The 22,097-nt window shown below is 53.5% G+C and overlaps 1 protein-coding gene across 1 annotated transcript in view; it reads left to right on the plus strand.

Annotated features, from left to right (window-relative positions):
* TEAD4 (TEA domain transcription factor 4) overlaps positions 1–22,097 on the plus strand; it is a gene marked incomplete at its 5' end in the record, with an annotated part of 64,390 nt that overhangs the window by 37,172 nt on the left and 5,121 nt on the right. Inside the window, 9 exons of the mRNA XM_038577894.1 lie at positions 1,593–1,657; positions 2,120–2,182; positions 6,552–6,680; positions 7,675–7,718; positions 8,248–8,303; positions 10,722–10,861; positions 11,958–12,131; positions 20,779–20,919; positions 21,873–22,025. Of these exons, the coding sequence (XP_038433822.1) occupies positions 1,593–1,657; positions 2,120–2,182; positions 6,552–6,680; positions 7,675–7,718; positions 8,248–8,303; positions 10,722–10,861; positions 11,958–12,131; positions 20,779–20,919; positions 21,873–22,025 (965 nt within the window). The remainder of the gene's footprint in view (positions 1–1,592; positions 1,658–2,119; positions 2,183–6,551; positions 6,681–7,674; positions 7,719–8,247; positions 8,304–10,721; positions 10,862–11,957; positions 12,132–20,778; positions 20,920–21,872; positions 22,026–22,097) is intronic.

Here is a 22,097-nt window from a genome sequence, read left to right on the forward strand (position 1 = left end):
TCCCATAGCTCAGTTTATGGAGCTTCTGGGCTAGCTCCCGGTTCCCCAGCTCCCAGTTCTGTGACCCGCCTGTGGTCCCCCTACTGGTGGCCACTTGGACTCTCTGGCCAGTGAAAATAGCGTTTCTAGCTGCAGCATGAGTGTTTCTAGTTAGATGTGGCGCAGGACTGTTGAGCTGTTTTTGGACGTTCGTTTAAAGTGGAGTACCTTGCCCTGGAGTACATCTCCCTGGAGAGGAGAGGAGACGTGCTGCTGGATCTGTGTTTAGGTGCAGACCAGCCTGCAGGTGATATTGTCAGGGTCTGATCCCTGTCCCTCCTCTTTCCCCTGACACAGACGGTCCAGTGCTCCTTGGCTGGCTCGTCTTTCTGGCAGAGGAGCCCTCCCGAGGGTGGCCTCTTAATTCAGCCTTGGCAGTGGGGAAAGGTCACCTGGGGGGCCAGCTTGGCTCAGCCATGCTCTCTGGTTACAGCGAGGTGGCGGACAGCCCGCTTGTCTCAACCCTGCCCCCTGCACAGCAGCCTCCTGACTTGTGGCCACAGCCCCCTAGGCTCAGCAAGGGCCGGCAGGATGGCAGACTGGTGGCTGTGCCCGCCGGCCCCGGGGCTGGGCCAGGGAGGTGACAGCTCCCTCTCCAACCCCCTTGCCCTCCCTGTCCCCAGCCCAATGCCCTTCTTTATGGTCTAATCCTCCTAGTCATCAGGGCTCAGCAGAAGGCTCACCTGACCACCCAGCCCGAGCTGACCCCTGTGCTCTGAGGGCACTGTGTGTTCCCTGTCCGTGGCCCGCAGTAGGGTTGCAGCTTGGGCACATGTCTCTCCTCAGCTAGGCAGTGGTTTCTGTGAAAACAGAACCTCTTTTCATAATTCCATTTACAACACTAGAGGACATGGGCAGCTCCTTACAGGTTTCCAGGGTCCTTCAGACATAGCCTCAGCCTCTCAGAGGCTGGGCCCTTGGCACACACTCGATATTACCCGTTGACTGATCTAATCAGAGCCATGGAGCTGGAGTTGTGGTCTGCCCGGGTTCTCTTGATCTGAGTTCAGGGCCTCAGGCCTCCTCCCTGGGGATGCTCAGGGTCTCAGCACTAATGTCTCCCACACCCCCTGCTGCCCACAGACAACACAAGACATCTCATAAGGTCCTGCTCATTTGTGGAGGTGCTGGAAGCCTTGGAGGCTGCATGGGGGAGTGTCAAGGCCCGGCACTTCCTGTAGCCTCCTGAGTGTGCAGGAGGGAGGCCCTGGGGAGGCAGGACAGATTGGCAGCTGTCAGGCTGCTATAGAGTGCGGGGAGGAGATGGCTAGCATGGGAAGAGGGAGCCTCTGAGAGGGTGCCTCAGGTTTGTATGGGGCTCACAGCCCTGTCATCTCCTTGCTCTCAGGTTACCAGTCCCCCAGCGAGGGCTTAGTTTCCTCTTGCTGCTGGGAGATCCCTGGGATCCAAGGAGGGGGGGTGGGAACCTGCAGAATCCTCACCCCAAGTCCCCACTCAAGGTGAGCAGAAGATGAAGGAAAGGATCCCTCAGATCCTCCCCTGCACCTGCCTTTTGTCCTCCTCCTGCTGAGAGGCTGTTGGTGTCTTTGTAGGTCGGAATGAGCTGATTGCCCGCTACATCAAGCTCCGGACAGGGAAGACCCGCACCAGGAAGCAGGTGGGCCCTGGGAGATGAGAGTGGATCCCGGGGGCAGGTACCCTGCTCCCAGCCTGCTCCCATGGTGGGCCAGGCCCTCTGCAGGACCAAGGGTGGGTTCTCAGTGGGGCTGGTTTAGAGGGGTTAGCTCTTTCTGGTGTATCACGGACAGTTCATTGTCCCTGCTGCTGTCAACTGGGAGGAGATCCCTCACCTTCCAGGGGAGTCGGCAGCCCGCTCCCCGCCCCTCTCCAGGACACCAGAACAGAGAGTGGAGTGGCAGCACTATACTTTGTTTTATTGCCAGACTCTGGATTAGCTGGATGTGGCAGGACTGAGGGCCCATCATGGACTGGGCCTTTCATTCACTCAGTCCACAGATGTGGGCTGAAGGTGCTGGAGTGGGGGAGGGTCAGGGAGCCAAAAAGGGGAGCACAGGCCTTCTGGGAGGTGGGGACAGCAGCCTTCTCTTCCTTGCTGCAGGTCTCCAGCCACATCCAGGTGCTGGCTCGTCGAAAAGCCCGCGAGATCCAGGCCAAGTTAAAGGTAAGACAAACCAGCGGCAGTGGGAGGGGGACCTAGGCCACAGGTGAGGCCAGCTTCCTAGAAAGTGGGGCTCTTTTTCTAGCAGGAAAATTCTTCCCCTTGGGTTCAGGGACTGGCTGTTTGTACACAGAGCCAGCATGCTTCTTGGTGTTTAAAAGAGTAGGATTCAGCCTATAACTGCTTGACTGTGCAGGATATGACAGTTGACCTCAGAGCTGTGTGTGTGAGACCACCAGGCTGTACAGTGTGTGCCTCCCCCCACCCCCGCAGCTCACTCGCAGATCCCAGCGGGATTGCCCTCCACACCCCATTCCTTGACAACCTCCTCAAGGCCCTGGCCCTTAGTACCGTCCCCTGTGCTTGCAGGGTGGTCAGGCTTGGGCGGCACTGCCCCTGGGGTAGGATGAATATTATTGCGGAAGCTGGTGAGATTCCTTCCTACACTCTGCTCTCTGAGATGGGCAGCTCTCTCCCCGTCCCAGATCCGCCCCACCTTACAGGGCCATCTCCTGACAGGGACTGCTCTGTGGAGGGCCAGCTGCTGTCAGGACTCCTCTCAGGGCAGTCTGTTTCCCACAGGACTGAGGCTTCCTGGACACTAGATGAATACCAGGTGGGAATGAGCTCCCTGTCATAGATGTGTTCATAGCAGAGTTTGCCCAGCTGCTTGGCAAGAAGAGCTGACATTTGGGGGTCTCAGATGAGACCAGCAGTTAACACACTTTTTTAAAGAAGGAGCAGAGGCCTCTTTTCTTTTTTTCCCCAACAAAATATTGCACCAGTATGTTACCAGAGGAGCTACTCTAGTCACAGCTAGGTTGATGAGGAATAATAATAGGCCAGAGACCCCCTGTTCCTAGTCACCTCTCGTGCTCTGTGGCTCTTAAACCCCAAAGTAGCTCATAACCCAGTTAAAAACCTTGGCACTAGATGAGCTTGAAGGTCCCATGTGGCTCCGGTTGTCCCTGATCCTGACGCAGAGGCTCCAAATAAGTGGTGGGAACTCCCAGGAAGCTGCACCCCACTGCCCACTCAACCCAGCTGTCCCCCACCCCTGCAGCTGCAGTCTAGCACCTCGCTCCTTTGTCCCCCGGACAGCTGGCCGGGCCTCAGCTGTTGCTCTCTTCCTCTGAGGCCAGGCACATGTACTCCTGCAGACCCTCTGGCCCTGGAGTCCAGCATGATCCCCACTTCTCCTCTCTGGTCTGCCTCTGACTCATTGGGACCCTGGCAGGGGGCCAGAATGAGCCAGAATGGAGAAAAGACTTTCCAGTGGTCTGTTTACAGCTGTCGAGGGAAACTTTTAATTCCCTTGGGGACCATCTGCACGGCCCACGTTTGCTTCAAGGAATCACTACGTTTGTCTATAGGCTCTAACTTAGAGGTTGGGGAGAGCTTTCAGAGACCACTGTGCAGACTGCAAGGGGAGCCATGAGCTCCTGAAATAAGATGCATTCATTTTCCTGGGGGTAGTGGTCTAAGGATTTTGTCATGTTCTCAGAGGGGTCTGGGATCCAACATAATTCGTCTCCCTGATGGACAGACTTCTGTTAGGTAGAAATCCTCCAGTACTTGGGATTTGGTCTGTCTGGGTCTGCCCTTGTGCTGTGGGAGCATGGATGAGTCACTGGCCCTGCTCAAGCTTTATTCATTTTAAAATATGAAATGACAGGCTTAAGCAAGGTGGTATCTGAGGTCTTCTTCAGCCCCCAAATTCGGTGACTCCCTGGTCTTGTTACCTGGTAACTGATGTCATTCCCCATGATGTCCTTCCCACTTCCCCCTGATTCCTGTTCCACCCTGGTGAGGGCGTGGTTTCCTGAGCCCTGGTCATTTGTTTAGATCAGCTATCCGGGAAGGGACGTAAGTTGCTGACATTGAGTAGATGGAGCTCTCCGGCCCCATAATGCAGTTGTTAACCACAGAGGTCCACAGGCTTTCTCAGGGTACAGCCTCCTGCACACACATGTCCTCTTGGAAGGAGAGCCCCGGGCCAGCTGGCGTGTTGGGCTTTTCCCTCCTGAGCAGTGTGTGTCCTCCAGAGGAGCCGCCTTATGCTAATAGCTTCTTCTTTGGTTATCAAAGAGCCTCTGAGAGTAAGGTTGACCCCAAAAGGACAGTGGTTTGAGGATGACTCCTCCTCTCAGGATGGTCTCCTCTGCCTTCCACCGGTGTGTGCTGGGTGCTGTCAGAGTTCACTGTACATCCTTCTCTCCCCCTGTCCCTGGCCCAGGGACTGCAGAGGCCAGAGCTGAGTTGATATGCAAACTTAGACCAAGCTTTCAGGCCAGCCATCACCACTGTCAGCACCCTAAATTCTCTGAGGGTGCCACATAAATTCTCTGAGCTTCTGTTTCTTCAGCTGAAGATGGGGATGCTACTTGTCTTGCCAGCCTCACGGGAGTGCTGTGATGTTCAGAATCAAAGTGAGGTTGTGTTGTTGACCTTCTGTGGACCATCTTGTGCCATGTGACTGCACATGGAAGGGCCTCTGGGGTTCTAGTTCCATAGTCATGAGGTACAGGGATGCTGGGTGACCACCTGGACCTTTCAGAGCCTAATGCCTGCACAGTGGTGTTCCCCTCATAGGGCTATGGCGGGAGCCGAGGAAAACTGTCCTGGAGAAGCCACCTGTCTGCTGCATGGGCCTCCATCAGTTCTCACTATCTGTGACTCAGGACAGATCTGGTCTACCAACTTAAGTCCCACAGATCGGCTAATTTATTTTTCCCATTTAAAAATACTCATCAGAAAGAGAATTTCTTTTTTTTTTTTTTAATTGGTGTTCAATTTGCCAACATATAGAATATCACCTAGTGCTCATCCCATCAAGTGCCCACCTCAGTGCCTGTCACCCATTCACCCCCACCCCCCGCCCACCTCCCCTTCCACCACCCCTAGTTCGTTTCCCAGAGTTAGGAGTCTTTCATGTTCTGTCTCCCTTTCTGATATTTCCCACTTATTTTTTCTCCTTTCCCCTTTATTCCCTTTCACTATTTTTATATTCCTCAAATGAATGAGACCATATAATGTTTGTCCTTCTCCGATTGACTTACTTCACTCAGCATAATACCCTCCAGTTCCATCCACGTCGAAGCAAATGGTGGGTATTTGTCGTTTCTAATGGCTGAGGAATATTCCATGGTATACATAGACCACAGCTTCTTTATCCATTCATTTTTCGATGGACACCGAGGCTCCTTCCACAGTTTGGCTAAACATCGGGGTGCAGGTGTCCTGGAGTTTCATTGCATCTGTAAGAAAGAGAATTTCTAATCTGAGCTCCAGAGTTGACATATCCAGTCTTTTGGCCTCAGTTAAGTCACACACACTGAATAATACTTAATATTCCAGTCTATAAATGTGGTCTTATTTTGGACAAAAACATAGTTTCTGTTAGGCTTTTTGAAAATACAGTAATCTGGGATCCCTGGGTGGCGCAGCGGTTTAGTGCCTCCCTTTGGCCCAGGGCGCGATCCTGGAGACCCGGGATCGAATCCCACATCGGGCTCCCGGTGCATGGAGCCTGCTTCTCCCTCTGCCTGTGTCTCTGCCTCTCTCTCTCTCTCTCTCTCTCTGTGACTATCATAAATAAAAAATTAAAAAAAAAAATTAAAAAAAAAAAAAGAAAATACGGAAATCTGAATACAGAAATACTGAATTATGTCTCCTCATTTTAAAGACCCGTGGGATTGGGGCACTCAGGATGGGAACCACTGGCTTCCACACATATAAAGATTATTATTACGGTTACTGTTATTGCCAGTGTTGTGAGTGCTTACATGTGCTTTTCTCCCACGGAGGGTGAATAGCTTGTATTGAATCCTGATGTGTAAAAGGCAGGGGGTGCCCAGTGCAAGAGAAGACTCCTGGGATGGAACCGAGATAGGTGGGACCCCCAGGAGACCATCCCATGCCTCCACACAGTCCATGTGACTGAGGGTGACCCCTCCTGTCCATTTGAGGAAGGCTCTGGCACGTTGGTGTATCATCAACCCTGGGTCAGGTACTCCCCTGGCTGCCAATGTCGTAGAGGCAAACAAGGACTAAAAGGCCTTCTCAAAGTAGCCCCCTTGAGATTGTTTGGCAGATGGTTTCCCGAGCCCTTTAAGCTCTACTAAAATAGATGGAACAAGTATTTTGCCCTTTGACAGATGAGGAAACTGATCAGAGGAACTAAGTGACGTGTGCTCAGTCACTAATCAAGTTCATAGGACTGCAGGGGCCTGAGCCTGGTCCCTCAGGGCCTTGTCCAGGGTTCTGGCCACTGGTGGTGGGACAGCTTCCGCGAGCACCAGCCTGGACCCCGCCTCACCCACACCTCTTATGGGGACCACCACTGAGGCCCTCCCTTCCAATGTCTCCCCAGGACCAGGCAGCTAAGGACAAGGCCCTGCAGAGCATGGCGCCCATGTCACCCGCCCAGGCCATCTCCGCCACAGCCTTCCACAGTAAAATGGCCCTCGCCCGGGGCCCAGGCCACCCAGCAGTCTCAGGGGTAAGTGGGGCTGCCTGGAGTCAGAGGCCATGCCAGCCCCTCCTTTGCCACTCTTCCGCCTCTCTAGGAGCCAGAGGCACTGGCCAGGCCTGGAGAGCAGGGGGCGGGAAGGAGGGACCAAGGACCAAGGGGCCATGCCAGGGCATGGCTCTGCTGGTGTTGGCACTGGCTTCTCGGGGGCCTTGCCTGTGACACAGCAGACCTTCCACAAGGGGCAGAGCTTCCTCCAGGAATAGACCGACCGAGTAGCCCTCCATAGTTGGCCTGATTGACAGATGAAGGGCTGAGGTACAGCCGCCTTGTGCCCTGGAGCAGCCCCCATCTCGGTCCTGCCCCCGCAGCCCTCACGCACTCAGCGCCGTTCTCTGTCGCCTCAGACAGTCCGTGTTCAGACTCTTGTTCGTGTTGTACATTTCTTACCCCTGGCCAGCTAGCTCACACTTTCAGAATGGTCTAGAGAGGCTCTTCCTTTCCAGGGCTGTATCCTCACAGGCTTCTCTTGGTCGTAGGGACTAAATGGATCTTCATAATGCACCTGTAGCACTGCCCTAGGTGTGCAGGGAGAGGGCAGTGATGGGCAGTGTGATTCAGAGATTGCTAGCCCATCAGGATATTACACAGGACAGAGTGATGCTGTTTGCAAGGGAGCTTGGGACACCTAGAGCTAAATAGGTTTCTTGACTCTGGGACTGTTGAGGCTGCTGTGTATTGTGGGCTTCCAAGGGAGGAATATAGCTGCCAGGATTCCAAACCTGGGGTTTCTCCTGAGGAGCACCTTTTCAGCAGAGCATGTCCAGAGACTAGAGCTCCTCGCGACACATTTTGGGACACCACTCAAGCCTGGATAGTCCTGGATAGAAGCGCTAACTGTCTCCTTACTCCCACCGGTCCAGCCTCCTAGCCCTGCCTTCCAGCTGAGGCTCCTGCCTGGCCTCCCCACACCATTGCCCATGTGCACGGGGCTCTGCTGACTCTGTGCTTTTTGCCTCCTCAGTTTTGGCAAGGAGCTTTGCCGGGCCAAGCCGGAACATCCCATGAGTGAGTATGGCCTGCTACCCGTTGCTCTCGGAACTGAGCTGGAGCATAAACTTGGGCTGTGGAGCCTGGCTCCCAGTCTGGAACAGGGCTGCAATGTGCAGTCAGCCTTCCAGGAGGGGCTAGAGCTTTGGGATTTGGCTCTCCTACTTGCAGGCAACAACTCAGTCGGCAATGTGGACACCATGGGAGTTTGGTATCTGCCAAAACTCTAGTCTGTCTGGGGTAGAGCAGGGCCAGAGTTTGAGACCCAAAGGGAGGGAGGCTAGGAAGCCGGCCTCTGGCTGGCCGCTCTGGTTGGCCGGGAAGGGAAGGAAAAGAAGGAGGGGTGGATTTTTCCAGTAGGCACACTGCTTTTGTGGGTCATCCATGAAACCTGATGGACTTGGCAGGGGAAGGAGCAGGTGGCCAGAGCCCACCAAGGCCACTGATGGCCAGACCCCCAGCCACACAGGAGCGTTGCACATTGCTGGAGGCTCCTGGGCTACCACCTGCTGTAAGGCTTACACTTCCTGTCTCCTGTCTCCTACAGTGTGAAACCTTTCTCTCAACAAACCTACACTGTCCAGCCTTCACTGCCTCTGCCAGGTGGGTCAGAAGTGCATGGCTCCTTTGTACCTCGCATGCCTGCAGCTCTTGCCCCCCCAGGTCCCAGGCCCCCCGACAGCTGGACATCTTATGACCCACTTAGGTGCTGCCCTGGCATGTGCTCAGACCATATGTCCCAGGCTCCTGGCTCCATCCCATTGCTTGCCCCTATCATGCACACCTCTGCCGAGCCCCTCGTTGCCTGACATGCTCCCCAGTCTGGGCTCAGGGCTTTCAGGGGTTCACAGGGTGGGGCTTATGCCCCAGGGCGACTGTTCCACCTGGTGCCCCTCGTGTGCCACTCCTGAGATGGCCTCCCTCTTGGTGACACTATAATCCTCTCCTTCAAGACAGGAGGTCCAAGGAGAGCGTGGTTTTCTAGCATGGAGCTGCTTGTGAGCAGAGGGAGCACTCCTGGCGGAGGCCTGGAGTGTGGGTGGGCCCGCATGGCAAGCACAGGAGTCCGTCCTGGCCCACAGTGACCTGCCCTGTCCTTGCGTCTTTCTCATGAGGGTCTCCCATCTCCTTCCTCTCTGCAGGGTCTTCACCCTTAACCACCCTTAACCTTAACTTTTCTGACTCTTTGCCTCTGCCGACTGGCCTGGCTTGTCCTTTTCCCAGAGCAGCACACCCCCCTGCCTGAGGCCTTGGTTGCTGCTTTCTCCCAGTCCCCAGGAATCCACCCTCCTGTCTGTGGCCGCCTCTCACAGGCCTCCATCTTGTTCAGGCCTTCCTACTCTTGCCTGGATTATTGCAGCAGCCTCCTAACCTGCCCCCTCCTTGTTTTATCTTGCCTCCCCTCTACCCTGTGGCTCATCCCAGTGACCTTTATAAAGCAGCAGTTGCACCCTGTGGTTCCTGGGCTTAAAATCTTTTCCTGGCTCCCTGGTGCCCTCTGGGTATGATCTAAACTCTGTCTTAGGACTTGCGTGGCCCTCCTTGGTCACTCAGCTTCTTTCCTCTCCCTGCTCCTGCCCTGCATCACCCCGCCCTGCCTCACCCTGCCCTGCCTCACCCCGCCCTGCCTTAGGGCTATGGCTTGGGCTTCCTCTCCTGCAAGCTTCCCTGCATCTCCACCTGCCCAGTTCAGGTGCCCTGAGCACTCTGCACCTCCACCTAGCACTTGACACTCTTCATTGCTAGGGGTTGGGCTTGAGGGGGCAGTGTCTGTGACTAGCTGGTCAGTGTCTTCCATGTGTCCTGTTGTGTCTGGCACATGGCACTTCCTGGGTGAGCGGTGCTTAGACAGTGAGTGAGTCCTTCAGCGGGTGTGTTCAACACAGGCTTTTATGTCCAGCATGGTCCTCTGCCCCCCTGTTTCTTCTCCGTCTCCTTCCTATCACGCTCCTGAGTTCCCCAGCCTCCCTCTCCTGGCCTGCAGGCTTCTGGCCTTGTGCCTCACTGCTGTCATCCCGTCAGGCACCAGGGCCTGGGGTTTGGCTCCCCTCATGTGCCTCCTCGTCCCTTACTCTTCCTTCCATGACACCGCTTTCATTCACACCTTCTTCATATTTCCTCTGGGAAGACATCCCCAGGACTGTGCTTCTGACAGCCTCTCCCCTGCTTGCTCCTTCCTTCACATTGGGTAGGACCTTCCAGAAATGCAGGTCTGAACATTTCACTGCTCTGCCAGCAGTCCTCTGTCATTCCCAAACACCCAGGCTCAAATTCATGCTGCTTAGCCCAGCCCGCTCCAGGCCCATCTCTTTCACTTTGTTTCCTGCCACGGCTGCAGACCCACCTACCTGCTCGGCAGCTCCCCTGAACACCTGGCTTCTAGATGGCCGAGCTTCTCACAGCCCCCCTACCTTTGCCTCTGCCTTGTCCTCTGCTTCCAGCACCCTTTTCCTGTCTTCACCCCTTGCCTCCTGCTTGTACTTGCTACTTCCTTCAAGCATCGCCTTCCTGGGGGAAGCCTTCCCTGACGACCCCGAGTCCATTCTTACCATGGTCACTACTTCCTTTCCTGGCGAGCCTGTGTGTGGGGTCCATTCTGAGCCAGGCACTGTTCTGGGGGCTGGAGGGACAGCAGTGAACAGATCAGGAGACTTCCTGTGCTCACAGGGCTTATATCACTGTAGCAGTCTCTGTGTCTGGTTATCTCTGACTGGACTCCAAGCTCCTCGATAAGAACCTAGCAGTGCTGCTCAGGAAGCCTTCAGTCCAGCAGGCATCCTGGCCCCTCACCCGGTGTCCATTTTCCCTTGAGTGCAGTTATTTCCAGGGGCCCGAGGGGACTGGCTTGTACTAGGCCAAGCGCTCCCTTCCACCGCCCCTGCTGGGAGGCCTATTTATGGGAGGCAGGAGATGCCCTCGCCAGCTTGGGGTCTCACTGCTGGGCCTGGGATCCTCGCAGAGGCTGTTGGCAGGGAGGCCATATGTGGACTGCTCCCCATGTGCCTCTCCTGCTGTATGCAGGGTTTGAGTCTCCTGCAGGACCCACCCCGTCGCCCTCAGCGCCCCCAGCACCCCCGTGGCAGGGCCGCAGTGTGGCCAGCTCCAAGCTCTGGATGTTGGAGTTCTCTGCCTTCCTGGAGCAGCAGCAGGACCCTGATACGGTAGGTCCTGGCCTGGGTCTGGCCAGGTCTCTTACCTGTTCCTGTTTCTGGAGGCTCCTGCTCCTGTGTCTTCTCCAACTCTTCTCCCACCTGCTTCTGGCTTCCTGCCCTGGCCTTCTGCCCCCCTCCACTTTTGGGTTTCACCTAGATCTCTTGCTCTTCCCAGTCTTCCCTTCCTCTGGCCCTCCCTCCCCTTTCCTTTTCTTCTTCAACCCCTCCCTCTTCTTTCCTCATGCAGCCTCTCCTCTTCCCCTCCTCCCCTGGCACAGTGATGCTTCCACCCTAAAGCCCTCCCCAGGTTTCTTTGTCCATCCCAGTTCTCTTGGCCTCTCCCTCTGCTGCTCCCTCCCTGACCTGAATTCTTCCCACCCAGTGCCCACCACCCCCTCACTGATCCATCCTTTCCCCTGTGGCTCTGAGGAGCCTCCTGGGTCTGACCCACATCCTTGTGATGCCAGCTGAGAGCGGGGCCCCGCCCCACCCTGTCCCCTTCAGTGTCCCATGTCCTGAGTGACCAGCGTCACCTGGAAAGGTCAGAGGAGGAGATGCTAGAAGAGCCTGGGCCCGGGGGACTTCATAGGCCATTTCACTTTGCCGTTTTCAAACTTGTTTTCTCAGCTGAGGAACCATTAATCAGACTCTTACTCAGAAGCCTGGTGCGTACAACAAAAGAAGTAGACTTACTTTGGTTGTAGCCAGAGGTAGCCCAGCCCCCATCTGCGGGGTGGAGCATAGTTTGAAAACACCTTATCTAGGTCAATGGTCTGACATCCCAGATGAGATAAGAGAGGCCCAAAGGTAGAAAATGACTTGCCTACGGATATTCACTGACCCAGCCAGGACTAAGAGTGACCCCAATACCTACCATTTAATGAGTATCTATTAGGTGCACACACCACCCTGGATGTTCCATACCTGTTAACTTTGCTTGACATTGGGTCCTTTTACTGTCTCCATTATTCCAGTTGGGAAAACAGGCCCGGAGAGGTGAAGTCATTCCTTGCTCCAGGTCGTATGGCTGTGATCTGAGTTCTGGTCTTCTCCATCTGCCCTGTTCCCTTGCACCTGTCCCTCAATCCAGCTCTTCTCTCCACAGTACAACAAGCACCTGTTCGTGCACATTGGCCAGTCCAGCCCAAGCTACAGTGACCCCTACCTCGAAGCTGTGGACATCCGCCAGATCTATGACAAATTCCCAGAGAAGAAGGGAGGACTCAAGGAACTCTTTGAACGGGGACCTTCCAATGCCTTTTTTCTGGTGAAATTCTGGGTAAGCCCTTTGATAAACCCTTCCTTCCAATCTCTAGGACATTGATGATAATGAGGAGAAAGGAGGAAGAGTGGGCATCAGGTGCCCTTTTCATGAGTGGAAACCTGGAAAGGTGGGGCTACTGCAAAGGGCGGCGCAAATGCAAACTGGCCACTCAGTGGTGGGAGGCTGATACAGGAGGAGGCAGTGGTGCTGGAGGACTGAGCGTGCAGAATCAGGTACTTTTCTGAGAGGTTGTGATGGCAGCTGGGTCCAGGCAAAAAGTGCAGCCACAAGGGGGCTGTCATACTGGGAAGAGACCTCGGGGGACTCTGAGGGAGGGGTAGGTGAAGAGCCAACATGAACTCTCTGAATTCCAAGTCCTGAATTCATTTCAGGGGTGGAGCAGGGCAGCTGTTGGGTTGGGCAGGGCTTGGAGAAGTGGGCTGGAGGATTAGGATAGCTCACCCCGAGAGAAACACCTACCCAGCTCACCCAGCTCAGCCTATAGCCTGAGCCTCTGCTGCCTTCCCTGCCTCACCCTGGGACAGGTGCTGTGTGAAGAGAGCTCCCTGCTTTTGCAACACCTCCTCTAAGATGAGCAGGTACATGCTTACCTTCCAGGGGCCCAGTACACACAGAAAAGGGGTGCAGGGTGGGGAGGCAGACAACTACACACTAAACCAGCAGTGGGGACATACAGGAAATCCCTCTGACACACAGCCTTTGATCAGTTTTCAGAGCACAGAAGAGGCAGTACTGGGACTGCGACTTGGAGTTCCTGAGCTTTAAGGTGCTGCAGGCTTGTTGTGGGAGCAGAATAGGATTGGACTCGACCTATAGGGATGGGCAAGATCCATCCAGCAGAGCCTGGGAAAGGCTCTACAGCCTGGCACAGGTGTAAGGACCATGGGCTCCGGAGGGGAAAGGCATGGGCACAGGTGTGTGAAAGTAAAACTGGGGCAGCCCCAGTGGCCCAGTGGTATAGCGCCGCCTTTGGCCCAGGGCGTGATCCTGGAGACCCGGGATCAAGTCCCACGTCGGACTCGCTGCGTGGAGCCTGCTTCTCCCTCTGCCTCTCTGTGTGTCTCTCATGAATAAATAAATAAAATATTAAAAAAAAACAAAACTGGTAAAGGGACTCCGATCCTGAAGGGACTCCTCGTCATAGAGTCTGGGTTTTATCCAACCCAGGATGAAAAATAGGTAATATTTTCTTTTACTTTATCTTATTTTAAATCAATGAATATTAATAGTTATATAATGAATTAATACTAAGAGGCAAATCATTCATCAGGTCCCCCTCTCTCCTGGAGATTCTTCTCCCAGGTGCCTCTGTGCTGCTTCAGTCTGAACTGGTTGTTCTCAACCTGCTGTGTGGATGTCACCTGGACACTGCATTTACTCTTCCTCCTGTATGGAATCTGTGGTTTTCTAGATCTCTACTTCTCTCTGGTGTCCCTGCTTATCTTGCAGGAAAACATTCTCTAGTACCTCCCTAAGGAAAAATGTGTGATAAATGTTCAAGTCTTTGCCTGGTTGAATGCCTATTGTTTTGTGCTTGGTTGATAGTTAGACTGGGTATAGAATCTAGGTCACAAATATTTTCCCAGAGATGATTTTCAAGAATCATTCTTCAGTGCGTTGCTCCAAACACGAGTAGTCTGATTACATTTTAATTCTCTATCCTTTGTTATGTCACTTGGGGTTTTTTTTGTTTGGTTGTTGTTGTTGTTTTTTTTTTTTTTTAAGATTCATTTATTTATTCATGAGAGACCCACACAGAGAGAAAGAGATAGAGACAGAGACATAGGCAGAGGGAGAAGCAGGCTCCCTGAGGGAAGCCTGACATGGGACTTGATCCCAGACCCCAGGATCACACCCTGAGCCGAAGGCAGATGCTCAATTGCTGAGCCACCCAAGTGTCCCTAGATTTTGTTTTTTTATCTCTGAAAAATTTGCATTTCCTTTCTATCTCTTATGTTAAGTTTCAGATAGAGGAGCTTTGGGATATGTGTGTTTTTACTTTCTGATTTTTTTAAGCCAGGCACTTTGAATTGTGAAATTAGTGTTTCTCAACTTGGGGAAAATTTACTTATATTATTTCTTTCTCTCTGTTGGCTCTGTTTTTTTTTGTTTTTTTGTTTTTTTAAGATTTTATTTATTCATGAGAGACAGAGAGGCAGAGACATAGGCAGAGGGAGAAGCAGGCTCCCTGTGAGGAGCCCGATGTGGGACTCAGTCTTGGACCCCAGGATCATGACCTGAACCAAAGGTAGATGTTTATTTAACTGCTGAGCCACCCCGGTACCCCTGGCTCTGTATTCTTATCCAAGAAACCATATCCTGGATTTACCCTCTATGATTTTTACAGTTTCTTGATTTTCCACCTCATTTTCTTAGAGATTTCCTTAACTTTATCTTTTAATTCTTCTGAGTTGATTGAGTGTATCTGAGTACATATTATGTAAAACCCGGTACAACAGTGGCATAAATAGTTTATTATTCTTTCATGTAAAGTAAGTCTGGAGGTAGACTCTCCAGGGCTGGTCCAGCAGCTTCTTACAATCACTGGAGATCTGTCTCCTCTCCAGCTGTTTGTATACACAGTGCAGGGCTTCTGTCCTCAAGGTCATGGCGGCTTCTGGAGGTTTTTTTTTTTTTTTTTTTTTAAGATTTTATTTATTTATTCATAACAGACACAGAGAGAGATAGGTTTTTTTTTTTTTAATTGATTTATTCATGAAAGACACAGAGAGAGGCAGAGACACAGGCAGAGGGAGAAGCAGGCTCCCTGTGGGGTGCCTGATGTGGGACTCGATGCTGGGACTCTGGGACCACACCCTGAGCCAAAAGCAGACGCTCAAACACTGAGCCACCTAGGTGTCCCTCACTGAAGGTTTTTGAATAGGGCAAGATGTGGCCAGGGTTGTCCTGGGCTGGATAAATCAACTGCCCAGCCTGGAGGTGAGGAGCAGGCTGTACTAGTATAGGTCAGGTCTCTTTGGGACCTCAGCCAGAGAGGCCGGCTGTAGGGGGTGATGTGTGCAGCAGGACATCTTTCTCCCTTTCTTTAGGAGGGGTGTAACCCCCTTCACTTCCCCTCTTTTCTCTCTATCAGCCCTGGACCTGGGAACAGGAACTAAGAGGCTTTGCCTTGGGTGGCTGTCAGCACCACTCCTGCCCGTCCAGCTGGTGCTGATTCCTCTTTCCCGCTGTGCATCCAGGGAGGCTCCTGGCCTCTCTTGGGGGAAGCCTGCATCCGCTCTTGAGTGCTCCTTCCTTTAGACCCCCAAGCCAGTCCAGGCTTAAGCCTTGACTTGGAAGAAGGAGCTTTGGGAGATGATGACTCTTTCTCAGCTCTGGCTCAGCTACCCTGGATTGTAATTTTGGGTCAGAAGGAAGGCCTGGTTGGCTGGAGGCATTTGTGGAAACAGCATCTTTGGCCGGTGGGGGGAGATGGCAAATCTGGGGCCTTTTTCACCAGCTCTTGGCTTCTTTTAGTTTCTAATAATATTCTGTGTTCTAGTCACCCTCCAGATGAGGACCATCCTAGGCCTACTATTTCACAAAGTGGGGGAACTGAGGCATGGAGGTAGTGTGGGCCTGACTTTGAGACACGCGAGCCAGGATGCACCTCTTTTTCCTTTGGTTGTCCTTGTGATATAAGTGTTGTGACCTAGGTCAGGGTAGTTGGTGGAAGGTTACGCCAGGCACTGTTCATCGCTGCATGTATCAGCACGTTTCATGCTTGCTACAACCCTAAAGGCAGTTTCTGTGGACAGCCTCGTTCAGTAGAGGGGAAACTGAGCACAGAGTGAAATCACTTGAGGGTCACCCAGTTCCTAGTGGCAACACGAGGATTTACACTCAGTGTGTCTCTAGGGTGTGCACTTGGAACTGTGACACTGAACTGGCTGACCTTACAGAGTGCCAGGGGTACCCTTCATGCAGGGTCCCGTGCTCCCCCTGCTCCTGTTGGAGAAGGCTCTGGGTCGCCTAAGAAAGGACCCGGAAGACCCTGAGGAATAGCAGGTGGTGGCAGTGTGGGGATTGCAGACTCAACTGTGCATCCAATGTAGAGTTGGACAGTTGGGCTTCTTGGGTTTTCTAGAACCCAGAGTTCCCTTCCAGAAAGTGAGGAGGTGAGAGTGCGCAGGTAGGGAAAGGTAATTAGAATGTTCCTCTCCAATTTTGCTTGTGGTCCACATCCCCTCCTTCCTCTTGATGTTTTCGGGGAGGTTGGAAGTAAGGATTGATGGCAGAAGGGAAGGGAGGAGACAGTTGGTGCTGGGGAACTTGACCAGGTGGGTTCCCCATGTGGCCTCTACGTTTGCTCATGGGCCATGCACGTGGCCCTCCTGTGTGGACTCAGCTGGCCCTTGTCTTCTAGGAACTCACATTCCTTGTGGGAGAATCTGGAGCAGGTCTCAGGGTCCTGGAGCAGCAACCAGTATACAGATACAGGGAAGTGTGGTGGACTGCAAGGGGGGCCCTCCTGGTGTGTCAGGGGAGGCCAGGAGGGCAGCAATGGGCTCCAGCTGGGGTGGAGAAGCTCTCATCTCTGCTCTGCCGCTCGAGACCTGTGACCTGAGCAAAGCTCAGCTTCTCTAGGCCCTTGTCTCTGTCTGAACAATCTGCGGTTTTTGTTCTTGAGGGCCTGCAGGGGACTGTGTCTCTGAGGACCGTCATGTGCCCCTGCCCCTTGCTTGAGCCCCTAGAGCCAGGTCATCTCTGAAGACCAGACACTTGGTCAGGGCAAGGATGGGTGAAATCAGAGATGGGGGCATGTCAGTGGCCAGGGCTCCTTGGCAGTCATCTGGTCCCTCCTGTGTGGGGAGGGTTAAGGCACCAGGAAGTACAAATCTGTGATGGGGGAAAAAGAAATGCTCCTGTTTGCTAAGCATGAGAGTTTTGGTCAGCCATGGGGTCCTCATAGCCAGCTCTGGTGTTCCTGCCATCTGGAACCCTCTTCTCCTGCACCCTGGTGTGGCCACTCCCTCTCCTGCCAACAACTCTTGTGAGGCGGGCCACACACAGTTAGAAAGGAGAGCTGTGCAGACAAGGAAACAGAGCCACCTCCCCTGAAGCCTTCCTTTCTTCTCCAGCCAGCAGTATTCTCGGCTCAGCCCAGGTTGTGCATGCTAGGGAGTTGACCAGGGCCCTCTTAGAGTGGGAGGAGGACTTTGTCCTCTTAGCTGCCTTCCCCCCACCCCCCACCCCGAAAGTTACTGTTCTTTCTTTGGGATGGCGGTTGTGGTTCCTAGGCTCATGGCTGCCAGGACAGATCATTTCCAGCAGGAACTGGCCTCAGGGTGCAGGAGGGGTCGAGTTGTGAGGCCGTGCTCTGTTGCATGTGACATACAGGGTCTGGGGAAGGGACTGAGGAACTGAAGTTGCTCCTTCCTTCCCCACAACATGTGGGACCAGCCGGGGCCATCTCTGTGGACAGGGGAGAGGGAGCTCTTGGATCACTGATGGCTGTTAACACCAGTCTGCAAACTGAAAGTTCTGGGCAGAGGGTGAGCTGAGGCCTTGGAGGGAAGAGAGTGCCCCCAGACCGGCCCCCATCCCAGCCTGCTGCTCCCTTCAGGCCCTGACATTTCTCCCAGGCACATACCAGCACATGACAATGGATCTGAGCCCCTCCAGCCCCCGCTCCTGGGCTGCGGCTGGCTGTCTCGGCTCATCTGTCTGTCACCCAATCCCCTACACCTGTCCTAGGCCCTGCCTGGGCTGCCCACCCGCACCACGGCTATGAATAGGGTAGAGGGAGGGGAGTGTGGGGGCATTCAGAGGGCAGGAGGGCGAGCAGGGGGGTGCAGCCTTCCTCTGAGGTTGAGAAAGAGAAGCCAAGCCTATTAGTGAGGGGGCTGCAGGGGTGCCCAGGAAGTATCTGAAGTGTGGCTGCAGGAGAGGACTGGCAGGGTAGTCAGGAAGACGGAGCACAGAGGACAAGAAGAAGTACTGGCCGTGGCTTGTCCGTGTCACTGGCTGTGTCTTCCTAGCTCTGTGCAGTGTAACCACAGGGCAGGTCCCTGGGCAGATGTCGGATGGCCATTTGCGGGATGTTTATCTCTCTCCCACTACCTCCTTATCTCTTTTGTCTCTATCTCTCTGTGCCACTCAAACACCATCACATTTACCCTACTTGCTGTCGCACAAGTTCTGAGTTCCTTAATAGCAGAGACAATGTCTCAGCCTCTTTGGGCCCTACTCCTCTTGGCCGTGCTGGGCTGGGGCAGGGTAAGTGGGTGACTGCGGGATGGAAGGGCCAGGTGAGTGAGAGCTATAACCAGGACCTGTGGGGGTAGGGGGAGGCTGTGTGGGGGGTGCTGGCAGGTTGGTGGGGTGGGTGGAGGGGTGATGCAGGGCTCACCTCTCTCCTCACTCCGTGCCACCGAGGCCACGCACAGCTTTCATTACAGGCCCACCTCTCCCCAGGAGTGGCCCAGGCCCTGGGGCAGCTTAGTCCTTCCTGGCAGGGTATTTACCGTCTGGGAGGGGCCGAGGCCACCCGGAACCGATCCTGGCATGTCCAGGGCGCTGCGGGGGTGCGAGCAGCTGTGACCTTTGTGTGCTGGGAAGAACCTGGGAGGGACTGGGCCAATGCTGGTGCACAGCGTTCTTTTAGGTGACATATGAATACAGACTTCTTCTGTAATAGTTACGCAGTTATTATCACATACATCAGAAAAAGGTAGAATCCCTGACTGACTTCACAGGTAACATTGCTGAGCATGGAGTTAAGGACTGAGCGGATTTCGGAGAAACCGGGAGGGGCAGCATAGGGCCTGTGGTGGGTGGTGCACAAGTACACCAGAATCAAGAGGGTCCACCAGTAGCTGAAGTCCAAGAGGCATCATTCTATGCTCTGGCGTTGCTGCCTGGTCAGTACCCGCCCTCCTGCGTTCAGATGCCTGCCCTTCCCAGGCGCCCAGGCACCCTGCCAGCTCTTTCTCACGCTTCTGCCCCGTGCTTCTAGCTGCATACTTGGAGCGAACTGCTCCTTTTTAAAGAAATTTGGCAAACTTGTACTCCTTAGGAGAAGCATGTGACTTAGCAGGGAAAATAGGAGACGGAGAGCTGGATTTTGGTCCCAGTTCGCCTTATACATAATTGTGTAAGTCCCAACTGCCCTTAATTCCCAGCCCACCTGAGGACCGAGCCAGCCCCGGGTGGGATGCGGGGTGTGTACAGCACTGCTGTTTATTCCAGAGGCTGAACCTTGATGTGAACATAGCTGTAATTGCTTGTTCTCCTGTCTTCCTAGAGGCCTCATTAAAACCATCACAGGGTATGCTAAATGTATGCCATTCTATGCGACATGAAAGCAGCCCATTTTCTTTTTCTCATAAAAGTAACACATCCTCATTCTGTTCCATAACCTGCCTTTTTTTTTTTTCCCCACTCAACAATTGTAGTCCATTCGTAATAATAAATATAGGTCCTTCTCACCATTTTTTGTGGCTACATAATATTTTTATTGTGCTGTAAGACATTTACCACCCCCCACCAGTCTAGAGAATGTTCTTGCTCTTGGAAAACCTTTTTCTGGAAAGGAGAGAAACCTGATGACTGAGCATCCCCTAATGGCCAGTAACAGAACTGCCTGGTGCCTGGCTCTGAATGGTGCCAGAACCTTCCCAGGGCTCTGGGGAGACCCTCATTTTAACAGCATCTAGAGCTTCTGCTGCATCGGTAGGGCTGCACTCTGGGGCCAGTTTGGCAGTGATTTCAGGCTAGTTCTGTTGGTGGGAGGAGAGGCTGCACCCTCAGACTCAGCCTTTTTAAATCGGTGTGTTTGCTCCGAGTTCTAAGTTGCTCTGTTAGCACCCCTGGCTCAGGTGGGATGACTCGGTGTATGTAGAAGACGAGGGGCTCACTAGTCAGGCTGGGGAGTGACAGTCGTGTTCTCTCATGGCAAGGGGCTCGGTGAGAGGGTTTTAACCATGGAATGATGCAGTCAGACTTGTCTTGTGAAGAGAACTCAGAGAAGTTAGAGAATGAACCAAAGGGAAGAAGACTGGCTTTGGTAAGGGGCATGAGTCTGGAGGCTGAGGCAGGCATGTAAAAAGGTCAAGGGTGGCTTGAGCCGCCTTAGAGATGGGTGAGAGGCCAGCCCCCAGGGCCATTTCCAAAAGAGCATTGGCAGGGTCCAGTCACCAGCTGAACCGGAGGATGAGACATAGCAGAGTCCCAGCATCCCCTCCTACCCCTCTGCCAGTCTCCCATTCGGCTTTCTGTTCCCACACTGACTTCACCATCAAAATTGACTCTGGAAAGGAGCTAACAACTTCATACTAAAATAGAAATGACTGATATAGATTCAGACGTTTGTACTTTGACAAGAGCAAAGCCTTTGACTCTTAAAACTTGAAGTCCAGAAGGCCCCCATTGGGGGCCCACCTGCTGGTTATATTGGTGCCTGAACGGGTAGCAGAGGCCTGAGACTAATGTAGGTGCCAGTGTTCTCTTTTTCCATTATTGAGGCAATACAGCCTGACTTCATGCCAGGCCTAGATGTGGAGGAAGGAGGACACTTTCCAAGATCCTACTCTCCATGTTCTTTTTAGGCCCTTATGATGTCTTCCTGGGCCTAGAACCTGGACTGTGGCCCCTGCTGACTCACCTGTCCACTGTTTGTCTTCCCCGTGTCTTCCTCCAGGCAGACCTCAACACCAACATCGAGGATGAAGGCAGCTCCTTCTATGGGGTGTCCAGCCAGTACGAGAGTCCGGAGAACATGATAATCACTTGTTCCACCAAGGTCTGCTCTTTCGGCAAGCAGGTGGTAGAGAAGGTGGAGGTAGGAGCCCACCCTGTGCGCTTGTTCAACCAGGCCCTCCGTCGATTCTCACTGGCCTTCATCCTTGTCCCCACCTCTTTCTCCAGATTTGTCTGAGTCAGTGAGTCCCCTCACGAGTCTGGCAATTACTGGTTACCCACCTCATCTCAAACACCACTAGATGTGGGGGGCAGGTACCAGGGAAGAAACAGGGCTCATCCCAGGGCTTCCCAGCCCCGGCTGCACCTGCAGCTTGCTGGCGACTTTAGAATCACATTGGTACCTGAAACCTGCTCCCGCAGCAATAGTAAAACACTCTTCAGGTTATTATTATCATTATTTTTTAGATTTTATTTATTTATTTGAGAGAGGGAGAAACAGCACAAATGGAGGGGGAGGAGCAATGGAAGAGGGAGAAGCAGGCTCCCCACTGAGCAGGGAGCCCTGTGTGAGGTTCAATCCCAGGATCCTAGGATCATGATCTGAGCCAAAGGCAGATACTTAACCGGCTGAGCCACCCAGGTGCCCCTTTCCAGTTATTTTCAATTAAATGTTCATTCTGAGATAATTAGGGCTTCACACACAGTGTAGTTGTAACCTCTTGGTATAACTAGAGTATAATATTGGCATTCAGGAAATGGACGTTGAGGTGGCCCAGCAGCCTGGTTCAGATGTTACCTGCTTACGTGTACTCGTGCATGTTAGCACATGTGAGTGTGCAGCCAGGTCTGAGTCACTGCTCTGTGCCATCTTGCCTAGTGCCACTATGCCTATATCTTCAAGCTCCCTCCTCCTCTACCTGGTGTGCCTGTCACTGACCTAGAAGGGAGGCTCTTTTCTCAGGGGCCTTAGGCCTTCTGCCTTTTCTTCCTGCTTGAGAGTGAGTGGGTCATGGAACTTCCCCATAGAGTTGGGCCTGGGCTGGAAGTGGTCAGAAGAGATTCTAAGCCCCCGCTGCCCCCTGGGTCCTGCAGACAGAGTATGCCCGCTATGAGAATGGCCACTACTCATACCGCATTCATCGGTCCCCACTCTGCGAGTACATGATCAATTTCATCCATAAGCTGAAGCACCTGCCCGAGAAGTACATGATGAACAGCGTGCTGGAGAACTTCACCATCCTGCAGGTGTGTGTGTGTGTGTCGTGGGGACAGGGGCTTTGCAGTTGTGGGGCCAGAAGGGATCGATGGGTCGAGCAA

Source organism: Canis lupus, chromosome 27 (assembly GCF_011100685.1).
Source record: "Canis lupus familiaris isolate Mischka breed German Shepherd chromosome 27, alternate assembly UU_Cfam_GSD_1.0, whole genome shotgun sequence".
Lineage (NCBI taxonomy): Eukaryota > Metazoa > Chordata > Mammalia > Carnivora > Canidae > Canis > Canis lupus.